This window comes from Mytilus galloprovincialis, chromosome 14 (assembly GCF_965363235.1).
Source record: "Mytilus galloprovincialis chromosome 14, xbMytGall1.hap1.1, whole genome shotgun sequence".
NCBI lineage: Eukaryota > Metazoa > Mollusca > Bivalvia > Mytilida > Mytilidae > Mytilus > Mytilus galloprovincialis.
In genome coordinates this window covers 16109074-16119147 of record NC_134851.1, presented here as the reverse complement: position 1 = coordinate 16119147, position 10074 = coordinate 16109074, and the positions used below count along the sequence as shown (strand labels likewise).

Here is a 10074-nt window from a genome sequence, read left to right as displayed (position 1 = left end):
CTTTTTTCTGTGTTTATTTATCATGTTTATGGCTTAATAATATAGATTAGAACTAGAACATTTTCTGTTGCAATAAGTTTTAGGTTAAAACTCAGTTTGACTGGACTACATAGATGACTCATCATATTTTTTTAATTGGAAACTTGGTTAAGTCTTTCGACCTAGTTTCATCATGTTCATATACACTAATTAAAAGCTTCGCCCATCAAATTATTAAAAAAAAAGAAAAAAACAATCGTTGTTAAAGAGATATGATTTACAACATTGAACAACATTAGACATGCAAAGTTGTCTTATTGGCAATCATACCACATCTTTTTTTTTATGTATTTATTTATATATACCATGTATACATGGTATACATACCACAATTAATTAAGCCGGTAGAAACAATTTATTTTGTTGTGAGATTTCGACTTGTGTAAATGTAAGTAACATTGTTTTTTCCTGTTAAAATTGTCCGATAACTGTATCATCCTAACATCTATAAATACTGACAAATAATCAATTGTAAGATTATAGTAAGAATCTTAAAAAAACAGTTGTGCATTACTTTAATATAATCGATAGTGTTAAATAAAGGCAATAGTAGTATACCGCTGTTCAAAACTCATAAATCCATGGACAAAAAACAAAATCGGAGTAACAAACTAAAACTGAGGGAAACGCATTTAATATAAGAGGAAAACAACGACACAACATTAAAATGTAACACATACACTCAGAAACGGACTAAGCATTAGACAAAATCCTATGAGAATAACAAATGTAATGAAAACCGTATTGGTTGTCTCGTGGTGGTCTCGAGTGCGGGAGGTCGCTGGTTTTAAACACGACCGTATCAACCCAAATACTTCAAAATTAGTACTTGCTGATTCTCTGCTTAGTACGCGGCATTAAGAAGTAAGAGCAAAGACTGATGGAGTCAAAATGATGTATCAGCGTCAGATGACAGGTCTTCCTGTAGATTGTTACTTTGTGAACTAGCACTAAAAATCCGACTAGTTAGTTACAGCAAAGTTCATATCTCAATTACACTAACTCGTTTTCGTATCGAAAATGCATGCTGATTTGTCGCTTAACGTTAAACAGCCATTCAACATCAAATCATCTACAAATTACGTTTTATCTTCGTGTGTGATCATTTTCTTCTCGAGTAATTTATATGTTTCTCAGTCATATAGAGGGATAAGTTGAAAAGGTTATGAATGAAAACATCACATTTCAAAGCTTTGTCTATTCTTTGAGACTAAAGAATCTTTTTTTTTAAACCAAAGCAAGTCTATATATTATAGCAACATACTATTTTTATGGTAGACTCATAATTGCAAATCAACCGGTATCATAATGCAATCAATGTATTGTTTTGTAATTATGATCATAATTTAATCAACTGAAGGACCACACAGGAGCAGACAGCCAATTACAATTCAATTTGAGAATTGAAATTGACATGGTGAGTGGGTTGTAATTTAAGAAAGAAGCATGTTCGTGGAAGTATTTAATCTATAATTTGAGATTTGTTTTGGCACATATTTACCAAACACAATCTTGCAATTTCTAAAATATTTTAAACCAACCTCAAGTATCGAACAATTTCCGCAAACGCCTGTGTACAACAGTAAGAACTGCCAAATATGAATTGACAATTATTAAGTAGTCAACCAGGAAGGTACCAACAAAAGGATATTGTAGAAATGATATGAATGCCGTCAGGACGTCAGTTATTTTTTAAAAACTTTCATCTAATAGGTAAGCTATCAACCAAACTCATCCTTTTTATATTATCTTCAGAGTCAAAAAATATAAAAAAATGTATATGCATTATAAAATGTCTACAGAAATATGTGTTGGCACTCATACCACATCTTCTTATATCTATCCAGAGCATGCATCTGTATACCAAGATTAAGTTTTATGTTCGTTGTCTTTCTTTTAACATGTTTAAGTTGAATTACGATTATTTTTTGAAAGGGGCATATTTAATGATCCTTTAATATCACAAGTCTCTATTTAAAAATATTCACATCAACATATTTTCCATATTGGATTATTTATCATTTCAATCTGGTTTGTACATTCAGCAACTATAACATTGATTGATTAAAATAATTATTCATATTGGGATTATTTCCTTTACAGGACCAATACAATGCTAGTAAAGGCAGCAATTAGTGTATTTATTGTTTCCATCTTTTTCGTTGTAGGTAAGTGATTTTCAAAATTTCATTTTTGCAGTTTATATGATTTTCCTCGTATTAAAAATTCACCCGAGTGTTTTTCTAGATTGTATAACGTTTTAATCTCATTCTATTCTGTTTGAAATATTACAGTTCTCATGATAAAATTTAAGTGTTTGACAAACTGTTAGATATCTGATGAAATTTTGCCGATAAAGATTTTCGATTTGTTATTATTATTTTAAAGGTTTACTTTTTTGATAAAGTTTTAGGAGAAATACCGAGCCAAATTAATTTAGTCAAGGTGTTCTGTACCACCTTAAAAATTAAATGACAAAAAACAGGACATGACGTTAATCTTAAGAATAAAATTTTAATTTAATCAATTTTCAAGGACACATATTTCTCAGAGTGTCAAAAAGACGTTTATCACATTTATACACCATTTCATCATTAGTTATCATTTAAAAAAAAAACCAGCCAAACTCGAAGTTTACTTTACTGTAATTTAAGAACTTTGCACTCATTTTGAATTAACCATGTGAAGCAGTTGATTTTTTTTTTTGTTGTTTTTTGGAGGGTAATAAAACATAGGTTACGTTCTTTTGGTAGTAAGTTCAATTCGGCGTGCAGTTTATGACTCTGTGAACCGTAATGACAAAAGAATTTTTTTCGTTTCTAATTAATTTCTTTTTATGGTAATGTTGTGCATATTTTCCAACACAATAGCTTTGCGGTGAATATTATGAAATGTAAGGTTTCATTCAACGCAATAGTTGTATTACAGGAAAATACAATAAACATTTAATTATCATCTTGGTGCGTCCGAAACTTAAGAAAATCTTTTAGAAATCCAAAGCATTTAAAGGAAATGAATGGGTAGATACGCTGCAATGTTAGTAGTTATACGAGGCATCACAGTGAACATTAAGAGATAGCCATGGTAAACTACTAAGTCAGGGATATGCCACCAAAACTTCTTTAAAAACTGTCCTAAATTCTTTCGTAGATACAAAGATTTGGTTCCAGAGTTTGACTTTATATGTATAAATCTTACTACAGTCATGTTGTTAATAAAGTCTGAAATATGGATAGTTTTAGGGACTTTAATTGACGACTATTGGTTTTGCTCATAATTGTTGGCCGTCGGTGACCTTAAGATGCCTATTGTTATGGTAATTTCTTTGTGGTAGAGATTTGTTTCAATGACAATCATATCCATCTTGTTTCTAAAATCAAAACCATGAAAGTGAATCTTCCGATGAAAAAAATAAGCTAATAATTTTACATTGAAGAAAAGTTGTTTTGCAAATTGTCATTTCAGTACTAACATTTTTCTTATTGAAAATACAAACATACCAAAGTTTATATTTATTTATACTTACGACTTACACTATATTCATATTTAAATACTACGACAAACATAATTTTTATAATTAAAAGTGTAAACTATAAACGTGTATAAGAGACAACAATTTAACAACAGAGCAGGAAAAGCTCAAGGCCACAAATTTGTCTTATGCAGCGAGAAAATTTTGCACTCGGTGGCGAGTTTCGGCTGACTTCTAATTAAACGAAATGAAAGTCACAATTAACTGCGAAACATATATATGAAATACAGTAAAATAAAAAAGAAAACACACACATACACGACTGACAAAGGCAAACATTGTACACTTGACTGAATGTATGCAAATGTTTATAAAAAACTTAGGATTTTCTTATACCAGGAATATATTACCTTAGCCGTATTTGGAATTTTGGGTTCTCAATGCTCTCAAATTTTGTGCTTGTTTGGCTTCATTACAATTTTGATCTGAGCGTCACTAATGAGTCTTATGTAGACGAAACGCGCGTCTGGCGGATTAAATTATAATCTTTGTACCTTTGATAACTATTACGTTTCGATAATTTATTAATTGGTATCCTGACGTAAGGTAATCTGGTGTGTTGAAATTTAAGATAAGGAATAGTAAAAGGTCGCAAATGTGATTATATTAGAAAACTAATATAATTTATTACGTTCGACGTGTATACATTTTAGGTAACACAGTCTAAAAAGCATGCTGTTTTTTCATAGACCCATGCTAGATTTTTCTATTTTTAGTTAATTCATTGTGTAGCCATCCATGTTCTCGAGTCAACAGAGGCACTTTTGTAGATGCAACAAACACATACACATTTTCGTGTTACAATACATCAATTTTATCTGTGAATAATGGAGAAGAATTAAGAGAATGTTACGCAAGACTTGGAGCCTTTCTTGTAGTCAGGTAAGCCGACTCATATATGAACAATACCAACTTGCTCATTATTGAAGGCCGTAAAGTGATCCATAGCTGTTAATTTCTGTGTATTTTAGACTCTTGTAAGAGTTGTTTCTTTGACAATCATACCATATCTTCTTTTTTTATATTTAATGTAATCCTTTCAAATGATAATTACCCTTCTAAAGTCGGAACATGGGAATACCATGTATATAGTTTATATATTTCTTTCATATTTAGAAATATGAGATTTGAGCAACGATAACCTTCTGTATTCTGTAATTTTCATCATGAACTATAGCTAATTGCAAATGAAGGCAACAGTAGTATACCACTGCTAAAATTATATATTTGAGCAAGGTAGTTTTGTTTACTTAATGTTAACTCGTATAGGTGCATAAAAGCATTACATGTCAAAATCACATTCAAATTGAAAATATTGATTGTGAATTTAATGAGTTCGAAACGCTTCTTTTACATTATTGCTTGTGATCATGTTATTTATAATTTCAAACATTCTATTTTTTTAGAAATGGTAATAGATACAGATGTGTTAAACACACCCTATATGACCGTACTGCCAGAATAGTATTTGTTTATGTTACACCTTACAGTAAGTTATCGTAATATTAACGATGCAACCATGTTACAATCTCATAAATCAATACAGAAGATCCAAATCAAGGACAGAAACAAAACCTGCGAGAATTAAATGAAAACTTTAAACGTGCAAGACCGATTCGTCGAGTGGATAAAAAATGCATGCAAAAATCATTCTCGTGCAGAATCCATACTAACAAGACTCAGTCAAATTACTTGATTTAAAATTTGAAACTACTGAAGGTTCGTTATCTGCTCATGTTCCAGTCAAGCTTTTTGCTTCAATATTCAAAATAACATGTAACTAACAACGGTATTAGCAGAATCAAATTATTGTTACGTCATTATCTTTAAAAATGAGAATTTGTTTCATTAATATCACCTAGGAAAAATGGTTTTCCAATCTTATCAAATTTACTTTCAGGAACGTTCACTACAGAACCGTCAATTTGTGATATATGTTCAGGAACATTTACAATAGCATTATTTGTCGGTATGTATACATGTTCGTTTTTATCAATAAGCTCAGTCGTGAAATGGTCTGAAAAAAAAGAAAACAACACGTTAAATATTTTTTTGCATCCGATGCGCGTTATGTAATATCATGAGATAAACACACAGAAAATGTGTATTAAATCAAATATGAAATCAAGGTAAAACAATAAATTGTATGACAACGTAGACACACACACGCGCGATGCTAAAATATAATAATAGTCATAAAATAACAAAATCCAGTTTATACCAGTGCAAGCATGTTAGGCTATTTATAAATGAAGAATGACATATTATAAGCCGGAATTACACAACAAGTAGTTATGGTTTTGCAAAATAGCATGTTAATTCCTATGTATAATATTTAACAAGATTTTTAAAGGTTACTTGTTATAAAACGTCTTATTTTTACGTCTTAGAAATGTTCACATGTTTTCCAAATTTCAGCATCGAACTAGAACATTACGATATATCTCTTGATTCCAACTGAAGTCTTATAAGTACAGTATACAGATTATATTTGATACAATACTTAACTGTTTTACACAATAATTTACTTTCAAATCAAAAATATCATAATTGCATCTGCCTGCCAACTGTTTTCCTCGTGGGTCACTATTAAGTTACAGATAGACAAAAAGCGCACATGGCATACAATAGCTCGAAATAATAAATTAGTGAAGTGTGTTTTACTTACATTAACCTGATTACATTTTCAAGTATTGTTCTTATATGTATTGGGTAATAATATTCAGCTAATCTGGTTTAAACCTTTTTTCTTGGTAACTTATGCATGCTGTATTTTAGGAATCTTTACAAACGACCGGTAAAAATGTTCAGCTACTGATATAAATGTGGTGATTTCTAATCAAATCAAAATTGCGCTTATTCAAAAATTACATGGATTTAGCTAAATGAAGAGGAAGAATTTAAACCCAAATAATCTTAGTTAAGTGTGAAGTAGCAACAATAAGCAAAATTGCAAAATTAATAGCCTAAACATATCAAACGAATGGAAAACAGCTATCTATATTTCTGACATGGTTCAGACATTTCCTCAAGTAGAAAATGGGGGGAGGGAAAACGGTTTTTTTTTTGCTAGATGACCTTCTTACTTGTATGACAGTCGAATATTATTCTATTTTCTCGAGTACAAAATTCTTCAAATTGTTTATAAAATGTCATTTGTTATGACCTTTTTAACACATCTGTTCTTTATTTTTCATTAAACAGCCCAAGGAGAAAATTGTAAGTATAACATTTTGATTTAAGCTTATATTATGACAAGAAATACTTTAATAAAAATATCATCATTTATTTTTGAATCTGAAAAAAAATATCCGACTGTATCGAAATAAACATATATCAACGCAAAATCGAATCGATCAGAGACGCTTAAGCTTACCAACTTTTGGACAGGATGATTGCAATTATTGTAAGAACAAAACAGGAAACCTCGAATCACATAAGAATAATACGTTTATTTATCCATAGTTTCTGGTGCTCGGTCGGTTTTTTGTGTGTGTTGTGTGTACAGTTATTTCTCTGTTGTACGTATTCCCCTATTATATTTTTTCCATGTCGTTGGCAGTTTATTTACGGTTTTGAGTTTGAATGCCAATTTGCTATCTTTTGCATCTCTTTCTCGGTTAGTAATATACATGTATATGTAGGACCAAAAATAGAATCCTGAGCAAAAAATGCATTTTTGTTTATGATCAATTACTAGCATTAAGACATATTTGTTGCAATGTATGTTTTAATAAAAAGAGATGTCTTTTCATTTTACAGATCAGAAGGCACAAGAACGTAAGCATAATTAGAATGACAAATTGTTTTTACATTTTTTGACATATATTACATATTAACTGTCTAATTACACAAACAAAAAAATGTGTGAGAATGATATACATTTTCACTGAAAAATTACAAATTGAAAACAGTTGTGAATATATATCATTTTAGTTTATTCTTTTTCTATAAAAAAAAAGAAGATGTAGTATGACAACCAATGAAACAACTATCTATCATATCACTTCAAAAAATATTACTTCTTAATGGACATGAAATTCGTTTTTTTTAAAGATGATATTCTGATGTTGTCAGCAGCAAATTGTATTATCACAAATCAAGAAAAGAAATTGGATATACATACATTATAAATTGCCCATTTAATACAATCCATTCGGTACAGACAAAACGGTTTTTACAGACTTTTACTAGTCGTAATACAGGCTCTATCAATTGCGTTTTTAGTGCAAAAAGATTTAAAAATTGATGTGTCCATTGAGCGAAAAACAAAACTTTCAACAAGTTTATGTAAAGTTGTCATTTTTTGTATGCTTAAAATATTTTTGATGAGTTTAAACAACTAAAGGGCGAGTATCCATGCGAGAATATTTATATGCGGAAGCAATCCGAAGAAAAAAGCATGTAGGATAGTCAATCCTGGATATGCACCGATTTTGAGGAATCTAATTGTTTAAAAATACAGATCAAACAGCAGAATAAATTTTAGCAATAAGTGAAACCACATGTCAAAAATTCTCTTGCACATGTCTAACTGTATAGTTTGGCAAATTATAAAAGAAAACAGGTAATGAACTCAGAGAGCTACTTAAAATGTCCTTATTTTACTGAAAAGTATTGATGGTACTATAAAGAATGTTTTATGAAAGCTATTCCTAGCAACAATGAATTTCTATAACTTTTGTCGTCGTCACTCTATGTACTCAAGAGCATCTTCAAATTTCGTCTAGTGTTATTTTGAAGTTGTCAGTTGCAAATCATATTAGCATTTACATGCATAGTTTAAATACAAGTATTTTAATATTTCGTAATTCAAGATTGTTCATTTCTAATTATTGTTTAATTCCCATTTGTTGACAAAAACAATAAACGTATAATACGTGTTAGGCGTTATACATAAGGCTATCATTACCAGGTACGAAACGGGACTATTAATAAATAATAAAAAGAAATAATAGAGACAGTATATTGTAACCGATGAACTTAAAAAACTTCAGACGACAAGGCATGTGATATTAGATTTGTTAGTTTTGAAAAAGATGGGTCAAAGTGTACGTTTTAAAGTAAACACTTACTACAAATGAATATAAATTTCTGCATGATCATGGCAAACTGATGTTTGTTTTCACAATTTTTAAAGTATCATTACTTTTTTGTTTATGACGCTTCATTGACCGTTTTCATATTATGTCAGTAAAAGATTGTAAACGTTTTTCTTTTTCTTTTTTTCTATAAATAAACAGGAACTCCGCCAGGTAAGTAATTTAATACTATCTGTATCTGAAAGGATAATAAATAGATGCACTTCAGACATCAATTAGACTTGTGTAGACGAAATGTGTGTCTGGTGTACCAGAAGAAGAGGGGCGAAAGATATCAGAGAGAGTTTCAAGCTCATAGATCGAAAAAAAAACAAACTGAAAACGCCATGGCTTAAAACGAAAAAGACAAACAGACAAATAGAAATACACAAAACATAACATAGAAAACTAAAAACATAGCAACACTAACCCCAGTATAAGCATATCATATTTGAAATGATATTCCTGATTTTGTATATAACGGCATGGATATCTGGTATGTTTGCCAATGAGACAAATACAGAAGGACGTGACTGTAAGCAGTTCTAAGTCAATATATGTTTGAAAACAAAGTGGTTTTTTTATTTCGATTCATTAGTGTATAGAGTATTCTGAAGGACTGCAAAATTACACCGAGTCTGAGGTTCTTTAAAGGTTTTAATTTTATGGAATATTCTGTTCATATTTGTGCATACGTAAATGCTCATCATAAAGAAGAAAAATCTTGCATTTTACTCTCGGATATAAAACTCCCAATTCCATTGATCATATATAATACAAATTATCACTTGACACTTTTTTTATTTATTCAATATGTAAAATTTCATTGTAGCGTTAGGATGCAACCGACCGCCACTCTGTCCAATCATCGACTACGCAAGTGATAGACCATGTACTGGGTGTGAACCACAGGAAGATGATGGACTATGTTGTTCGACATGTAATACATGTAGATAGTGATGAAATTAAATATATAAAACCTTCATATATTTCGTATAGATCTCAACTGTTTATATATTTGCCTAACAATCTTATATTCGGAAAACAAACAAATGCCTTTTATATAATGCTTTCTTTCAACGAATGGGTGTGCTTAAATGAATTTAATGAGTGTTTTGGGTATGTTTTAAATGAGCTCAAAATATTTGTTAGCATTCAAAAAATGTATGCCAGACTCATCAATGACGATTGAATCATATCTTTTTTACGGCAAAATAGAGTAAGGAATTGAGAATTATTTAGGACCACAATTTTAGACAGATAAATCAGATGTTATCTATTCTTGGCAATGGGATGTATGAAAGTTTAATAGACGGATTCATAACTTTTACATTATCAACAAACAGGTTCTGACTACTTGGCTGGTGCTACTAGTACACAACGAGAAAAACCTCCAGCAGCAGTGATTGTAAATTCATGATA

The 10074-nt window shown here is 30.3% G+C and overlaps 1 protein-coding gene across 2 annotated transcripts; it reads left to right on the top strand.

Moving 5' to 3' along the window:
• The first annotated feature begins 367 nt into the window (after window positions 1–367).
• Window positions 368–9646, top strand: LOC143059013 (uncharacterized). Of its 2 annotated transcripts, XM_076232473.1 has the most exons (9): window positions 368–427; window positions 2143–2207; window positions 4288–4453; window positions 4978–5060; window positions 5472–5540; window positions 6776–6790; window positions 7334–7351; window positions 8815–8826; window positions 9485–9646. In XM_076232473.1, coding segments are annotated over exons 1-9 (555 nt in total). In that variant the 5' UTR covers window positions 368–425; the 3' UTR covers window positions 9610–9646. The 2 variants fall into 2 exon arrangements, with proteins under 2 accessions (XP_076088588.1, XP_076088589.1); XM_076232474.1 differs by lacking the exon at window positions 8815–8826.
• The last annotated feature ends 428 nt before the right edge of the window (window positions 9647–10074 follow it).

Excerpts from the sequence above, each read along its gene's own strand:
- LOC143059013 (XM_076232473.1), top strand. Across the intron at positions 2,208-4,287 it reads TTCCATCTTTTTCGTTGTAG|TTAATTCATTGTGTAGCCAT; the intron begins GTAAGTGATTTT and ends TTCTATTTTTAG. Across the intron at positions 4,454-4,977 it reads GGAGCCTTTCTTGTAGTCAG|AAATGGTAATAGATACAGAT; the intron begins GTAAGCCGACTC and ends CTATTTTTTTAG.